Source organism: Triturus cristatus, chromosome 5_1 (genome assembly GCF_964204655.1).
Source record: "Triturus cristatus chromosome 5_1, aTriCri1.1, whole genome shotgun sequence".
Taxonomy (NCBI): Eukaryota; Metazoa; Chordata; class Amphibia; order Caudata; family Salamandridae; genus Triturus; species Triturus cristatus.
In genome coordinates, this window is record NC_140587.1 from 431,702,328 (window position 1) to 431,720,442 (window position 18,115).

Consider the following 18,115-nt stretch of genomic DNA (forward strand, 5'->3'; position numbering starts at 1 on the left):
GAACATTTTCCTGTTTGAAACACCCAAAGTTTATTTGTCAATTACACAATGATAAAAATAGAATATAAAAAACACAATGTCTAAACAAAGTTATCTTGGGGTTTTAGTGATGCTTGGAATCACTCAGTCCTCAGTCGCATTATATCACCAAAATCTCTTGATGGCATAATTGTATCATGATCTTCTCTGTGCATTTTAAGGATATAAATGTATCTGTGTTTATTCCCATTGTGCAGTGGAGGGAGGGCTAGGAGGATATGCTTCAAGTGGTTAAGATGCCCCTTTCTGTGTCTACCTCTACAATGGTAACAATGTACATATATTACACTTTGTATTTCTGACCCAGAGAGCAAGAGGTTAAATCCATGAAGGAATGAAAAACATCTCATGAAACAAGGCGTATTTATCCAGACACAGTAATTTTCGTTTGCGAAGTGTTTGAAACAAAGATGAGACAGTAAAGAGTGAATTCGGAAGGTAGCAATAAAGTACTCTTGTAATAAAGTGACAATTAACACTCATTTGTTACTACAGGACAGAGTTCGAAATGTGAACTTGGTACTTTAGTAATAAATGCGTGAAATAAAATATTTTAATGGACACGTATATTTCTACTGGCAACGCATAAACATATTCCAGTGAAAATAAATGTGGCTCAATACAGACCGGGATATGATTTCTACAGTGCCGTGGTCAATCACTATGTTATTCCCATAGCCTAAACTAACTACTGTGGGAAACACTTGCTATCCCACAAATGGCATGATGCAAGGGGTTTACAGTGGAAAGCAACTCTGCTTACAGTCTGAGGGCATATTTAATGTGATTTTACCTCGCTGCACAAATGTAACCCTTTGTGTCTTGGCTTTAAGTAAATACCTTTTGTTAAACATCACATATGAATAGGCAGCATGACATAACATAAGGCATATTTCTAGATCTACAGTGAGTAGTATGATTTTCCTTTTACTGTTGTTGTTTTCACCTCTAATTAACTTGCCCAACTTGACCAATTTGCCCCAAACGTGGGAGAAATGGTGATCAATATACATGCCTTGACTATGCCTGACGTGGTGCAGATTGGTCAAACTGTTCTACTGTTGCATTACAACATTGGAATGTTGAACGCTCTTTTGAAGACAATGTAGTGCTCCGGGCTTTTAATGGCTGGTAGACACCCGGAGCATCAACATTCCAATATTTTCCATTCACAGCTCTTGCCACGAACAAAGGCCTCATGGAGCCTGAGAGGATTTCAATCCACTCGGGTTCTGTGAGTCCTCAGTTTTACTAATTAGAACATTCTGCCTTCTAGGGTGGAATCTCTTTATAGCCCTCTGTAGCAGGATATACCAGCCATTAGAGGCCCGCTTCATTGTTAAAGGCCCTTGCCCTTTAGAGCTGGAGCGGGTCTTTAATGGCCGGTATAGCCTGCTACAGCGGGCTATAAGGTTATAACTGAGTGTCACTTTTCCTTTAACATGAGTTTTTCTGTAGCTGATTTGCTGCATGAATAACTGATATCGTTGAATGAAAGGCCACCAAGTTTAATGTCACTAGTGGGTTGAAGAACACATTGTGCCACCACTAAAGTGACAAGGTAAAGCATGCTTCCATGCCTGCCCCTGCAGCCTGGGTGTACAGTTTTAAAACTGCCAATTAGACCTGGCAAAATAAAGCTTATGCACATGCCTAAATCTTTCATTTTAATACTTAAAGTCACCTTTAAAGTTGGCCCTAAATGCCTACATGGTGGGGTGCATGGCATACAAAAAGTAGACCTGTATATTTTATATTTTACTCGTTCTGGCAGTAAAAATCCTCCAAAGCTGTATCTCATTGTGGCAAGGCTGGGCTTGGTATTCTTTTACTAACTATCCTATAATGGTATGTTCTTTTTCCCCCTCCACATTTGTACACTGTTGGTAAGGGCTGTTTTAGGATGTAAAGACGAAAGGTGAAATGACAGTTGGAAAAAATGTGATTGTTTGTACCAGTGGCTGGATCTTCATGTAATGAAATAAACTTCTTACAATTTCATTTTCATGACCTCTCTTGATGTGTACATCGACACTTTACTGGCTCGCCCATGAGAAAATACTTTGTTACTTTATAACAACTTATAATGTTTCACTTTAGTTTGGGAGTATGTAGAAAAATTATTCAAGGACTCATTTTAAAATTATTTAAAATCCAACCTAATGATCAAGTTGGATTTTATATTACTATTTTGAAAATTACACTTTTAGAAAGTTGACATATACCTACCTAAGCCAAATGTGCCTTCTGACATTGTTCAGTGTCATCTGACTGCTGACGACACCCCTGTGATTGATTGCTCAAAGCCAGTGGACAAAGTGCTTGGTGTGGGGAAATGTTTTTCCTCCCTGACCAGGATGGGCTGGGGCTGTACCCAGCTCCTTCCTGAACAAAAAAGGGACAAAGGATGTCCACCCTGTCACTGGCAGATGTAGGCCTTGCTACTTTTGGTTTACATAGCCCATGTGTCTCCAAACCAAGGGAAGCTATCTCAGAAATGGACTGGAGTGTTTACAAGGAAGGGTTTGCCCATTATCACACCCACACCTCTGGGTAGGTGCAGGGAGCTCTGCACAGAGGAAGCAACGTTCTGCCATGCTGGTTGTAGGTAGGGAGAGGCAATGTGGCAGCCTTTACATTAAAACACACAGGAAGTGCTGCAAACATGGGTAGGGTAACCCCAAAGAACTTTATCCCATTGGTTAGGGACTGACCAAGAGTTTACCCTGCCCAAAAGCTGCCACTGGAGATAAATGTGGCACCACCAGTACCCTCTTCATGACACGACTAGTCCTCTGGAAGACAGAAGAAGGCTCCACCTGCTGTTGTGACCTGTGAGGAGAGTCCTAAGGATGGATAACCCTGAGGACTTGACCTGTTCCCACTTGTATCCAGGCTAAGGAGTGGACGCCAAGGGCCATTTGGCTGACCTCCTGTTAAGCTACAGGGTCACAACAGCTGCAAGTAGCCCACTTTCCTGAGGAGCCCACCTTACCAGTTTTAACTGGACCTGCCCTGCACCTTGCTGGTGACTTCTGTTGAAGTGAGTTCTGACCAAGTGCTGTTCCTTACATCCTGGGACTGTTGGCTGATGTTAAAGTGTACTCTTCCTGCCAATCTGAAAAGGCTGGGATTTAGATACTTTTTGGCAACTTTTTCTATAAGGACCAAGTGGGAGACCGGGACCTCCGTCAAAGTTGAATTACAGGTTAGATCCAACTTGCTGATTGACATAGAGGCCTTCCACGGCATGGACGGCAGACTGCATGTGATCATGGCTTTCCTGCCTTTGTCAACGACCGTACCAGGTTTTGTGTTTTCTACTTTTTAACAGTTTTGGGGCTTCTAAACACACTAAACATTTCCTTAAGTTAAGCCTGTCTGCTCTGTGCCACAGCTACCAGGGGATGAGCTCAGGTTTAAATGACTGAACTATTTACTGGACCTCACAAGAGAATTGACATTATTATTTGTTTTGGACTACCATCTACCTCAACTAATAATTTACATGATCACAGCAAGGATATGCGTAGATAAATAAGGGAGCAAATTGGCTGTCCCCCCCATCATATGGTATTATTTGGTTTTCAATTTTAGACAAGTTCAATATGATATAAGGTAATACTTGATAACCAGTCAAAGAATTGACCTAGCCGGGAGATGCAGATACAATCTCCACACAAACGCTCCACACAAAAATATTTATACTTTTTTAAAAGTGGCTGTGGATTATAGCAATTCCAATCAATACCCAGAATAAGGCATGGCAGTGGAATAGTGACTGGTGTATATAGAAAGACAGGGAGGAGAGGGCATGGTAGGCTACGGTAACCATCTCCTGAGGCGTTTAAGCCGGGAGCTACGAATCTTTTTTAATTACTTGTGTGTGTGAAATACTATGTGTGTTTTAACCTCACCTGAAGCACTTCCCTGATCCTTCCTCCCCGCACAGCCGAGCAAGGCGCTGCAGCGGGTCGCAGGAGGATCCCCGTCACCCCCGGAGCACAGGCCACGCCCACTGACCTAGGCCACGCCCCCTCCTCTACATAAGCCGCGCATTCACAGGCAGCGCGCTGTAGGCTACGGTAACCATATCCTGAGGCGTTTAAGCCGGGAGCTACGAATTTTTGTTAATTACTTGTGTGTGTGAAATACTCTGTGTGTTTTAACCTCACCTGAAGCACTTCCCTGATCCTTCCTCCCTGCGCAGCCGAGCAAGGCGCTGCAGCGGGTCGCAGGAGGATCCCCGTCACCCCGGAGCACAGGCCATGGCCACCGACCTAGGCCACGCCCCTTCCCCTGGCCTATATTACAATGTGCCTCCCCCCGACGCGCAGCGGGCGGGCGCAGCGGGCGTGCCGGCGGTGCGCCAAAGGCAAGCCCGTCGCGGACGGGACCAGGGGCTCTACCCCCTATATCCCCTATATCCCGCTCCACCTACAGCCCAGAGACCATCTATAACGCGAGGACAATAGGTCCGGTATGTTGTATGCACACTTACACGCCCACTGAACTTCCTCCATACTGCTTCGGTTGCGGACATACATTCAGAACCAACAAGTTATTAGATACCAGACAGGAATATAGTATGTTCCTGCTAAACTGTAGGTCTTTACCAAAACACAGGACAGAAATCGCCTTCCTGTTAGAAGAACGCAAGCCCGATGCAGTCTTCCTGACGGAAACCTGGCTTACACCCTACTCTGAGCCACACATAGTCACAGCCCTGCCCCCCGGTTTTCAAATTAACAGATTAGACCGGATGGAGGGGAGAGGGGGAGGTCTGGCAATCATACTCAAAGATCAGTATCGCTGCCGCACCACTCCCGAATCAATCCCGGAGTGCGAGAGTCTAGCATTCAGTATAGACTTCTCTCCTAACAGCTCCTTTTCTGGCACTCTGGTCTATCGCCCCCCAGGTCCACCCAAACTATTTCACAGATCACTCCCCACCATTTTAGCCGAACAAATTATAGCCACTTCTAACTTTACACTATTAGGGGACCTTAACCTACACTTTGACACCATCCTAGATCATATTGCTATGGAACTGGTGGATGACCTAGAGGCATTACAGTTAGATCAGCGGGTCACAGCCCCCACACACTCAAAAGGTCACCTACTGGACCCAGTTTTTAGCAATTGCACAGAGTTAGTAGTCGCCCAACCGATCGGCCTTTCCTGGACCGACCATTCTCTTATCCCTTTTACCTGGTCCACCTGCAAATCTACACCTCCTATACCTCTAGTTAAGAACTCGAGGAATTGGGCCAGATTACCCATCGAGTCCTGAATTCACAATTTAGAATCCACCTGCCCGTCTCACAATGCAGACCCTAGCGTAGCACACCAGGAATACGAAGACTGGATTATAAAATCTCTTGAAACCTCCCTTCCACTTCGCAAGATTACACCTAAAAGGGCACATAAATCGGCCCCCTGGTTCTCAGACACCCTCAGAGACAAAAAACGTCTCTGTAGGAAATTAGAGAGATCGTGGCGTCTGGATTATTTACCAGAAAAAAGTCTCAATATAGAGAAGCAATCAAGGCCTACAAAGGCGAGATAATGGTCGCTCAATCAGCTCACTTCGCCGATAAAATCATGGCAGCTAAATCTAAACCCAAGGAAATTTTCCACTTAGTGAAAAAATTAACCAAAGTGGCTAGCTCAACCGCACCTCCTGTTAAGACCCGAGCCCAATGTAATGATCTAGCAGAATTTTTTCATAAAAAAGTCACTCAGATCTACTCCTCTTTTCCAACGGCAGTCACAGATCTAAGAGTACATGACCAGGTACCACTGAGGCAGGCCCCCCCGGATCGGGTATCACTAGATCAATTCCCCCTTCTAGATCTCGAAGCTCTTGACCAACTAGCCCACCAAGTAAAATCAGGATCCCCACGTGACCCAGCTCCACCAGAGGCCATGATACAGGCGAGCCAGGCTACCCTGCCTGTAGTACTGAACCTCTTAAACGCTTCCATCTCATCCTGCACCGTGCCCATTGCATGGAAGAAAGCCATGGTTCGGGCCCTGCTTAAGAAGCCAAATCTCGACCCAGAGGATCCTAGCAGCTACCGCCCAATTTCGCTGCTCCCTTGGGTTAGCAAAATTCTCGAGAAGCACATCAATGTCTATCTGATGAAGTTCCTCGAGAATAACTTGCTACTGGATGCTACCCAGACAGGCTTCAGACCCAGGCATGGAACCGAAACCGCCTTACTGGCGGTCACCGAAGAAACCCGAAGGATTCTGGATCAAGGAGGATCAGTGGCAGTGGTCCTCCTTGACCTAAGTGCCGCCTTTGATACGGTCAGTCACGCCACCCTGCTGAACCGCCTATTTAACATCGGAGTAACAGGCAATGCACTTAGATGGCTCGAATCATTTCTGAGCAATAGATCATTCCAGATTTTGACGGGGATACGGTGTCTGCCAGCAGATCACTGAGCTGTGGGTACCGCAGGGCTCCTCCTTAAGCCCTGCGCTATTTAACATCTATATGAAACCACTGGCGGAGTTCGTCCAGCCGTTTGGTATTAAGATAATTTCATATGCTGACTACACTCAGCTAGTGGTTTCCTTGGCGCAGGAGGGCAACAGACCTCTTTCATCAGGTCTTATGAAATGCCTGGAGGAAGTCAAGGAATGGATGGCAACGTCCTCCCTAAAGCTCAATGGGGATAAAACAGAGCTGATGCTCCTAGGACCAACATCTCCAGTACCATTTAATTCCCTCTGGCCCCCATGCCTGGGCACCCCCCCAGCATCCAAAGACAACATAAAGTGCTTAGGGGTATGGCTTGACAAGACCCTTTCCTTCAACACCCAGGTCACCAAACTCTCTGCGACCTGTTTTGGCCTCCTCAGAATGTTGAGGAAAGTTCTTCCCCTTCTACCGATGGAGGCCAAACAGGTAGCAGTTCAGGGTCTGATCCAGTCCCGGTTGGACTTTAGTAATGTCCTCTACCTTGGTGCCCCGGAATTCACACTGCGAAAGCTCCAGGTAGTCCAGAACTGCGCAGCCCGCACCCTGCTGCAGCTGCCTCGCAGACAATCAGTCAAGCCCGGACTTAGCAAGCTGCATTGGCTACCGGTACGACAGAGAATTGCCTTCAAGGCAATGTGCATCTCTCATCAGGCTTTCTGGCAGACGGGACCAGCAATTAGCCGCAATTTAATAGCTCACTACCACCCGACCAGAAATCTCCGCTCCACCCAGGCCTTTCTAGCCTCAATACCCAAAGTAAAAAGAGCGAGAGCTGGTGGCAGGATGTTCGCACTAAATGCTGCCAAGTTGTGGAACTCTCTCCCTCTTCAACCTCGGTCCAATCCCAATCTGCTGTCATTCCGGAAACAATTAAAAACCTTCCTGTTCACTACCCCCCTTTAATTCTTCTGGTTGATCCCCCCTCAGTGCTCAGTTACCACTAGTCTACACTAGCGCTTGGATGCCCCTGGGCAGCAATTCGCGCTTTATAAATTCACTTTTCATTTCATTTTCATTTCATTTCATTTCATGGCTGATATTTTCATAAGGTCACCACTTAGTGCTGGGAGCAAGTTACTACAAAGGTCCTAAAAACAGCTTTCCTGCAGCACACATGTCACACTCCAGTGGGCAAACCCTATTTTGGTATGGATTATTTTTTGTACCATTCCTGGGAGAAGGAGCAGAAGAATAATGAAACTTAATGTATGCAATATTATGTGGCAAGACTAGTGAACAATGATCATACCAAATAAACTATGAAATATGTGGTGCATTTTGTACAATACAAATAGGAATTTGGTGGATATGTGGATCTTTAATATGTAACTAGATTATGCGTAATACTCACAGTGATCAACAGAACTTTCAAAACCCACATTATCCAGTACTGTAATGACCCCAGACATTTTACCCCAAAGGTTCCACAGCCAAGATCATCAACCACACCAACCACTTTGAAGACTGGCTGTTCAATATCCAAGTGTTAATGCCAACCCAAGAACACAAGATAAGCCCAAATACATGAGTGGCTTCCAGACTAAAACACTTAACTCACCACAATACGCAAACTCATGATTATTCAACATCAATTCCAACATTTCTTCCAAGACAAATGCTACCAAGAAAATTACAGCATATTTTCTTTCAACTACCGATCCCTTACAAGCAAAATCAGGCCAACATTTTGCTGGAACAGACACCAGAACTACCACTCAAACCATGATCTTCTCCAAAAACAGTGGGGCATCATGCTGCTCGGATCCATTCCTAATGCTACCCTTGCAACCCACAACAGAGCATCCTCCATACTGCAGCAGAAAACAAGAAAAAATTGAAGAACTAGTCCTACATCATTCTCAGTTACCCCTACAACCCTCAATTGTTTTCAGCACCTTTTGTACCAGATAGAGTGAGGCAAAATGTATCAGAAAAACAGAACATCTTGGGCAACTAAGGCTATGTAAGGACCAATGAGAAGTCAATGAATGCAAAATTACATGAAATACATATATAAATATCCACCTCTGCCACTGTCTCAATCATGTGGCTTAAAAATGTAGGTTGCTCAATGCCACCAGGATCTTAAATTAAACACATATTTCTAACACCTTAATTCATAAGAAAAAAATTAAATGTGAATATAAACAAATAACTTATTTCATGGGGAAAAAGAACAGTCTGACTATTCCCAGGGCCTTAATATTTGCACTGTAATATTTGTGAAAAGGAGTGCTCAAAAACGAATTGTTTAATCTAGGTTTTTTTCTTTAAAATATGTTTATTATTTGAAATTGTAAACATGATGCTATTCACAGTGCTGAAATCAATCTAACTAGTTTTACAATCGGGTTCTTATACACATTCAATTTACAATTTCTTTCATGTATTAGTAAAGCGCTTACTACCACTGACGAGGTGCAGCTCCGGAATACAAGGTTAGTGGTCAATCCAGTGTCATTGGTTATTGTTGGCAACAGGGACTAGACTTATGCGCTCAATCAAACTATCCCATGCATTCATTCAAGCTTCTTTGTGGTGGATTAAATTAATAGGAGTTAAGTGTGTTCAATAGTGGGGTTGGGGTATGTGAGTTCATGCACACGGTTGGTTAGGTTAAAGATGCACCTGAGGAGATTTGCAATTGTTAGGGTGGATGGACATGGCTTTCAAGAAAAGAGAGGTTGTGATGTCTGAAATGAATTGTAGGAACTTTGCAAAAAACAAAATTAATAATGTCTAGGCAAACAGGCATGTGACTCCGAAAAGGTTGAGATCAGAGAGAGAGGGCATATAAGGGTAAGGAGTGGGCCATTTGAAAGAAAAAAAGGAAAGGGGACAATCAGACGTTTTGAGTTATGGTCACTTTTCCTGCTTTATTTTAGACATATAGAGGATACTGTTTGAGATAGCGTGTGACCTGTGGATGCAAGAATGTAGAAAGAAACAAGGTTATTTGCATGTGACGATAGTGCCATATTTGATACTTCTGACAGGCATGCAAGCAAGCCATTGTGTGCACTTAAATGTCCTCTGGCACACAATCACAAAACTTGATATGGTATTTATTCATAAATGTGTAAGTGGTGTAAGGCTTCAGGGAGTAATTTTCAATCATGCACTGTTGTTTCTTATGGTAAACAGTCTGTCCATTACTAGGCTGCCATTAGACCACGTTTTTAGCAAGGAGAACTGATCAGCTCAAGGGTTGGAAGCGTAATGTAATGGGTGGATGCATATATAGGGAAATATTGAGAGCTTTAGGCTGCGCTCAACGTAAGCTGTAGCACCATGATTACACATATATATATATGTGAAAAATATATGGGTAACAAAGGCAAACATTGAATAAGATTCTGTAAATGCTGGAGTGGAAGCCTTCTGAGGTTCATCCTCCAGGTTCGCTCACAGTATTAATTACAAGGTAATGCGGGATCTATTTTGGATTCCTCTGGTTTGACATTGCACAAGAAGGAGGGTAAGGACAGCTTCCTCAGTCAAAGCAAGTGCCTGTTCTGCATTGCTGCGGCACTAGGGTGGAGACCCAAAGTACTGCTGGAGGGGGATGATCACAGTGCATCCTTTAGAAATGCAAGAGGCTGATGATTAGAGTTCTTGAAGCACTGCTCTGGGTGGATGGTAGGGGTGAGAGGTGAGACTGCAGATTCTGTTTTGCAAGGTGAAGGGAACCCTTTAGGTGAGACCCAGTTTTCTGTCTTCCTTGATCACAAATTCTGTTGGGTGAGGACAGGTAAATACAGAAAGCTCACACCACTTTATGATTTATCAACGAGGCTCCAGGCAGTAAACTACCATGATGTGCGGGGCATCACTACCAGAAAAACTATATCTGAAGGGCAACCCAGAACACAAACATGACCACCACGAGAAAGCCAAGGATTTCCTCCCTTGTACTACGTGATTGCAACCAATCCTGGAGCTGGTTGAACCTAGCGTTCATATTGAGACAGGGGGCCTCTGGCTTCAATCTCTCGGCTGTTCCTCAACCTTTGGATTGTGCAGGCTGAAGTATCTATATGTGATTGGCCAGCTGTAGGCAGATAGCCAATCTGTCATGCGCACTGGCAGGGGCTGCAGTAATCATGCAATTGAATGAATCAGCCCTGCCGCCTGCCCTAGCGCTGTAACACTGCAAACCTGCGACCAAAATAAAATGGCATTTATTACCATTTTAGTAATATGTGTGCATGCAGCGCTCACAGCAGATGGGGCGACGCTCCTCCGCCATTACGGAGAAGCCACTCAATTACGTTTTGCACCAAAACTTGCCATTTTAAAGTGAGGCTTCTTTAATATCAACAGTTACATGTATAGACACTGACATGTTTCTAATTTAAACACGTAATCAACATTCACTGTTCAAAGCCAAAGAAAGTTTAGACATGTACGAGAAACTCAACCACCTGGGTTTTGGATAGTGCTGTGAAGTGCACATGAATCCAAGTGCTCGAAGGTGCACATTAAACCCTGTGTCCCTTGCCTCACAGAAGCGGTCGAAGATGGTGTGAGGTCTCAGGACAGCACATGATCAGATACAAGCAGAGGTCCCTCACAAGCAGAGAACTCAACCACCAGTGCTACCCCGGGGGAATCTATCACAGGCCCAGTCAGGTGGAGTGCTATCTGGGCGATGTACTTACAAAATCTTTGGCCCCTTATATTATATACTTTTTAAGAAGACACATTCAAAACACCATGTCCTAGGCCGACCCCTGAACTGCAGGGCTTGTACTCGCTGGACAAAGTATTAGCAGGTCATCTGACCCCACAACACACCTCAGACCTTACCCAGGACTGGTTGTTGAGGGATAACCCCATCTCTTAACTGCAATGTTTGTACTCTCTTGAAGAAGCGCTTACAAAACCTTTGGCCCCCTTCCCCACCCCCCCCCCCACCCCCATAACAACTCTCCCGTCTCCCCCTGCGGTACAATACAGGACTGACCAATCACAAATTGCCCTGCTCTCTAGAAGGAATGCTTAGAGACCCCTCTGACTTCACAACAGTATAAAGACACTATGCTGGGCTGACCATGGGGCATAGGGCATGAGCTACTTACACATCATCCGACCCTAAAGTCTCCCACTTTCTTCCCCATCTGATCCATCGCAGCAGCCCCAGCTCCTATAACACGGGTTGTACTCTCAGAGATAAGGTGATCCCAAGACCCCTGGCCCTCTCTCTCCCAAATATCCCTAAGCGCGCCCTTAGAGTTGCCATCAGATCCCTCCAGACAGGCCAAACTTAAACCCCCCTTTGCTGGGGTCCGCAAAGGTCTCAGCCATGTCCATCCTGGAGGAAAATGCATGCGCGCAGCAGTGTATTGATCAAGGGGAAAACCGTGTACAAAAACGGCAGTATGAACCGTTTTTTCCCAACAGAATTTCAGTTAGCTCTTTTATTTTTTAAATGATTTGGGTCATTGACAGTATTCAATTTTTAACCTGGAACATCGTGTTTTTTCTTTTATCCTGTTCATAGCTTTTGTTAGGTTTCTAAAACTGCAGTGGATCAATTCACAGACAACAGCATTCGTGCTAAGGGCCTGGTTTGGAGTGTCTGATATCCGTCATGTTAGTGATGGAGGACCCATCCTCCAAACTCCAAAGCAGGCCCTGAGTATGGTTTGAAACTCACATTTTTGCATAATGATGTAAGGTTTATCCGTGGAAGGCTTGTACAATGAGGTATTTTATACATGTAAATATTTACCGAGGTCCTTGAGAAGGGAGAGCGCTTCCCATGAAATAAATGCTCCGCCGCCGTCATCCATGGCTCCTTGCCCAACATCCCAGCTATCAAGATGTCCGCTGACCAACACGACCTGCAAGTGAAGGAGAACAGCTATAGTGATGCTCTTCTGGCAATTTAACTGTATTGACAAACAATAGTTAAAATGTTTATTCCCTGTGTTTCTCACCAAACTCCCATAACTAGAGTAATTCTACTTACACGAGGATGCCATCTAAATGTTTTGGAAAACAAATGGGCAGTTGCGGCTCTTCCACTACAGCGGAGGAGCGTCGCCCCAATGCTCCGTGAGCAGAAAGAAAAATAAAATGATAATAAACTTGTTATTATCATTTTATTTTTCTTTGCTACGGAGCTGAGTTTGGGAGGGGGGTTGGGGTCGGAGCCTGGGAGGAGTGGTGAGGGCACACTCTCAAAGTGCGCATGACTGCTTGGCCGGCCACCTTGGCCCGGCCAAAGCATAATGAGCACTTAGCATGTTCCCCACCAGGCTGCATCACACAGCCTGGTGGGGAAGATGCCCAGGGCCCCAGTCCCCATCTAAGCGCCGAACTACAGCGCTCAGACCGATCAGAACACTAAATTGCAGCATTGTGATTGGATTAGAAAAGCCCGGGTGCTTCCTGGTTCCGAACTTACCAGGAAAAGAAGGAATGATGAAGAGACGGCGGCCGCAGAAGAAGGTAAGTGTTGTTTTTTTTTCAAACATCCCTCCCCAATCTCCTGTATCCCCCGCCCGCAACTGCCGTTCCCTGCCAGCCACCAATGCAAATCGGCAAGATGACATAAATAGTACGAGTACTCGAGAATTTTGAATTGGGTTCACCCAATGGCCCAGTAACATTATCCCCGATAATAAGTTTAAATCATCTTTTGCATCACTTAATCAGTGTAAAAACAACATTTTGCAATTGTACTATTATGTGGTTTACTGGTTTATTTACCAGTTCAAGAATGTTGGCATCTTCCCAAACACTGAGACTGATTGATTTATTCATCAAGTGCTCATTCACCAACATAGACATCTAGGCAATGTAGAACAGTAAAAGAAGAAGAAGGAGAAGTAAGGGACACTTAGCAGAACAGTAAAGGCTTTCCTAAAATTGAAGGGAGAAGGGATACTTTCAAGATGTACAGGAAGATTATTCCAGAGTTGGGGACCTAAATATCAGAGAGAACATCCACACATATGGGAAAATTTCACACAGGGATAGTAGATAGTAGTTGTGACTTAGATCGCAGAGTTTTCCCAGAGAGTAGTGAGCTAAGAGTTGAGACAGAGGTAATTTTCTATTGCCTATAAGGTCGTGTGTGTGAAACAGAGGGATCTAATGCCAATCCATTGTTTAATTTGAGCCAATGGAGTTTGATTTGGCCCTGTATAGTTGGACAAGCTGGGGAGAGGACAAAGCAACTCAAAGCGCATGGGACTCTTTGAGGTGGGAGGCAGTAATGAAGGAGAGAGCAAGAAAATACATGCACACTTACAGAATGCTTAAAGAAAAATAAACTAGTAGTTCCCTGAACGTGAGCAAAGGAAGAATAGCAGTCATCCAATCAAAAGCATGGTAAAGAGGCTATGGTCTAGGACAGAGTACACAGGAAGAGGATGGAAAGCCATTGAATAAGAAACAAGCAAATGAAAGTGAGAACACAGCCAATCCGGTGTAAGCAATGGGCTGGCTCTAAGCACCCTGTAAGTTTTTGGTATGGTCCAGATGAGGACTTTCGACAACAGAGAGCTAACAGCTGTCTGTGGGTGAGACAAACAACTAACAAATACAAAGGTGGGACTATGCTGGATGTTTGTGGCTTCCTCCAAACATCAAATATTGTGAGTGAATGTGGAATATCCTTCACTGTAAGGAGCTGAAATCTTTGCTCTATCCACTATTTAGTGATGTTTGCAGACTTAGGTAAGACCTGCAGATGCCTGTGTGGATAAAACAATAATGGTACAAGGAAAGATTTTTTTGCAGCTGGAATGATGGGAAATGCTATTTCCCAATGCAAATTGCCATTTTGGGAGGGTGTGCAAACTAGTATGTATACTTTGATTTTAAACTAAGGATAGGAGGGAAATAGGGTTGAGAAGCCCGGATGAAAGGAGGGTTGAAAGGTCACACTATGAATCCAATGGAAAGGGGATTGGGTGCAGGCCATGCCTGAATCCATGCCCTCAATGTTTGCTGGTTGGGGCAGGGGACTATGACCTGTCGGAAAGGTATGCCATGCGTTGAGTCTGCTGGGTATATACATACGTACAACCAGTGGACTCTGGGTGCTGAGTATGGCTAAGAGCAATGACCACTGCCCAGTACCAGTAGCCGTGTCAAATGACGACTTGGTGCAGGAGGAGTAAATACCGGGCTCGACTAAAGGCCACTACTTGAAATCGTGCCCATCAAGCCCCAAGTTTGGCCATGTCCAACAGGCACTAAAGACAGTGGTACTAGGCACAAACTAAGGCTCATTGCTGAGCTATGCAGCCAGTGCTGCTGTGCTTGGCTAAACATATCTGCTGCTCTGGTAGTGAAACATGATGAGGAACAAACATGGCAGCAGAATGATCATAACTTTACCTACAATGGCTCAATTTTGATATGAAAGTACTACACAGGGTACTTCATAGCCTTTGGGTGGGAAACACAGACGTTTGAGTTCCCCAGTAGAGTTTTCTGCCTCCAATAAGCAAATGGCAGAAATATGCTTGTTTTGCTCTTATTGCCTGTTTTTTTATCCATAAAGGTGAATGTTACGCTCATGCAGTCTGCATGGAAATTGGGATTTATTCCCATATTTGTTCAGCCATGGCACCTTTTTAAGAGACCAAGTAATCAATTGTTTGATTTGAGTGAGCATTTCTGTGGGATTATCAGGGGAGGGACATACCAGTCTCTCTTCTGCGGCTCATAGCAGCTGTGAAGTGCTGATGTTGTTGAGAAGGCTCCATAAGGGAGCATCATCCCCTCTGTTTAGTTTTGCTCACTGCAGAACACATCTTCAATGCTAAAGTTGTTGAGTAGGTGGTCGGATGGTGAATATTTGGAGATCTAGCCTATGGTCTTTTGAGTGGATTGATTGGCCCACTAGCTGTGTGACGATCTGGCTGTTGATGACACCATTTATTCCTTGTGTGTATGTAGCAGGCCACCTATTTATTTTTCTCATGGGCGTGTCAAGTTTGCATCCTGGGAAGAGGGTATAAGACATTATAGAGTGGAGGAAGGCCAGTGATCTTACAAGAAGAATACTGGGTTTGTAAAATAGTTCAACGCAGTCTATGAAAATAATAGCAGATTCTCACGCTGTGCACTCATTAGTGTTCTTTATTAGGAACTATAATTAGCTGAGATCCTTATACCAGAACAATGAGTGCCCTGATATGAGGACCGAATCTATGATCAGATCATGAAAGTTTAATGTAGTTTTGGTTTCAAATTCTGCATTGAGGAGCTCCCCCACGAGGTTGGTTAGTGGGATGGGGAGGTGGTCTTGTCAACACAATGATGGGTTGTGTAGGGGCAGTTTCTTTATACCTTTGGATGTACTGGCCCTGCATGCAGCAGGGACCATATTGGTGTCAGATGCATTTGTCATGTACACTTAACGTGGTATGTCTGCTTGGTGTGATCTGGGGTCAAATAGAGTTGTGATAGCTACTGCTGGTGGGAGTTTTGGATACATTATTTGTGTAGTGTTGTTTCTTCTCCATACAAGCCTGATTTGTTTGTGGGCATTAAATCACTGTTCAATTGCTGACAGTGTGTTTTGATGCATTTTTCCACAGCCTGTGTACTGGAGTAAACACTGATGATGATTAAAGAATGGTTAGTGTTTGGCAATTTGCCAGTAGTGAGTGAGCTCCAGAAATGCCTGCAGTCTGTATTCCTGTGTAATATGAAAGTGCATCCAGTAAGGTTTTTTCTTTTTTTATTCAACATGGCTTTTGTCAAGTATTTAAGATATGTGATGTTAGGGACCAGGTTATGCCATCTATATCCTATTCTTTCTCTGTATGTAGTGCAAGTCAATACTCAGTGTTTTTATACGACTACTCCACATATGATCCTCTGAACGTAGATTCTTCCGTCATAGTATAGCATTCCTCAATGGTCCTATGTTAAGAATGCCTTGTTTATTTGGGCAATTAATGGTGTCCCTTCGCCTTTGATGTGTTTTCCCGTGGCCCCTGCCTATGTTAGACTAATCTGTCACAGGAGTACAAACTGAGCAGCAAGCCCAAATGAACAGCACCTCCCCTTTGTCCCAAAGTAAGTATTTCCAAGAAGATGGTATGCACTCACTATGAACACCCACTGCTCAAAATGTAGAATGTTCAATATCGTCTTTATTTTATTTGTACGATAATGAAGTCCAAACGTTATAGCCAAAAACAAAGCCAACGTTTCGTTCACCACCCTGAACTTCTACAGGGCATTCATATAATGTATAACCAACATGTGGTAATGCAAATCTCGTGACTATATGTTTCACCATTTTTTTTTTTTTTGATCCAATATATTTAATGTCATGCCACTTCATTTTTTTTTTTTTTTTCATTTTTTTGAAAACCTTTATTAATCGCAGTTGCATCATTTCACAATGTACATTCACTATCCAAGGTGTCGGATCAGCGAGACAAAAACACACATTTCCAGATGGTGAGACACAGCCATTCAGCCGGCAACCCGGAGGTCCGGCGGCGATGTGCAGGTGAACATTTGTATAGGAATTAGGTGCGTACATTGTGTAAAGGTAGGCCTATGGTGCTTTTCTGTGTTTTGTTGTGATGCGTCTGAAGCGCATTACCAGCAATAGAGGATGGCGCTGTGTTCCAGCCCACATTGCGGCTACTTCGGTTGCCACCCAGGCCCTTAGCGGGAGTCGCACAAGGCACCGTGTTTACCCCCAAATGCCAAGGCCTCCGGGGCAGCTTAGCACCAGCATCATGCTCATAGTGTAGGCTGGAGCGCGACAAGGAGGTTTCGGTATAGCTCACAGTGACATATATGGCAGTGTATATATCCGACGAGCCCAGTGTGCGGCTTCGCAGTTCAACTCTATGTGCGTGGTACGTGGCGCGCTTCCGTCCCACCAGCATTGTGCTCCTCAAGCCGCTAAGCGTCTGGGTACGCCTGGTATGCAACTCTGTGCGCTCCGGGTGAAATCGTTCCGTGCTTTCCGGGCACTGTGCGCGTTGCTTCAGACTGCGGCAGCAGCAATCCCTGCGCGCGCGCCATGGTTGTACAGCGAGTGATGCCCGGCAGCAGTCTCCTGAAGGGCAAAAGTGAGAGGCGCTAGGGGGCAAGCAGAGGGGGGCGGGAGCTAACTCTGTCTCGGTCTTAGGGATGTCGCTACCCAGCCAGCAAGGTAGCGATGCCCTCCAAAGACTCAGGTTATCCCTCGGTCCCGGCAGGCCACCTGAAAGGCTGTGAGGAGGTCATCCCAAAGCTGGGCGATGGGGAACTTCCGGAGCCCTGCAGTTTCCTCACGGAGAAGCACCGCACTCTCCGCCTGTGCCCAGTTAACGAAGGAGGCTTTCCAATGTCTGATGTGCGGGGGGATTGCTGCCTTCCAATGCTTGGTGAGCAAGCGTTTGGCCGTTATGAGACCCATTTCCCAAAAGCGTGCCTGCACTTTGTTATCTTTTGTGCGCTTATACAACCCTAGTATGCATGCGTCCCATGTGCGCGGTAGTCGTCCATCTGCACTGCGCGCAAGCAGTGACAGTACGCTGTTCCAGTATGCCTGTATACCAGGACAGTGTCATAGCATGTGTAAGAGGTCCGCTCCCGGTAGCGAGCACC

At 45.0% G+C, this 18,115-nt stretch overlaps 1 protein-coding gene across 1 annotated transcript in view; it reads right to left on the minus strand.

Moving 5' to 3' along the window:
• CPQ (carboxypeptidase Q) overlaps positions 1 to 18,115 on the minus strand; it is a 1,977,691-nt gene that overhangs the window by 703,163 nt on the left and 1,256,413 nt on the right. The window contains exon 5 of the mRNA XM_085605212.1: positions 12,267 to 12,378. Coding sequence (XP_085461338.1) covers positions 12,267 to 12,378 — 112 coding nt within the window. The remainder of the gene's footprint in view (positions 1 to 12,266; positions 12,379 to 18,115) is intronic.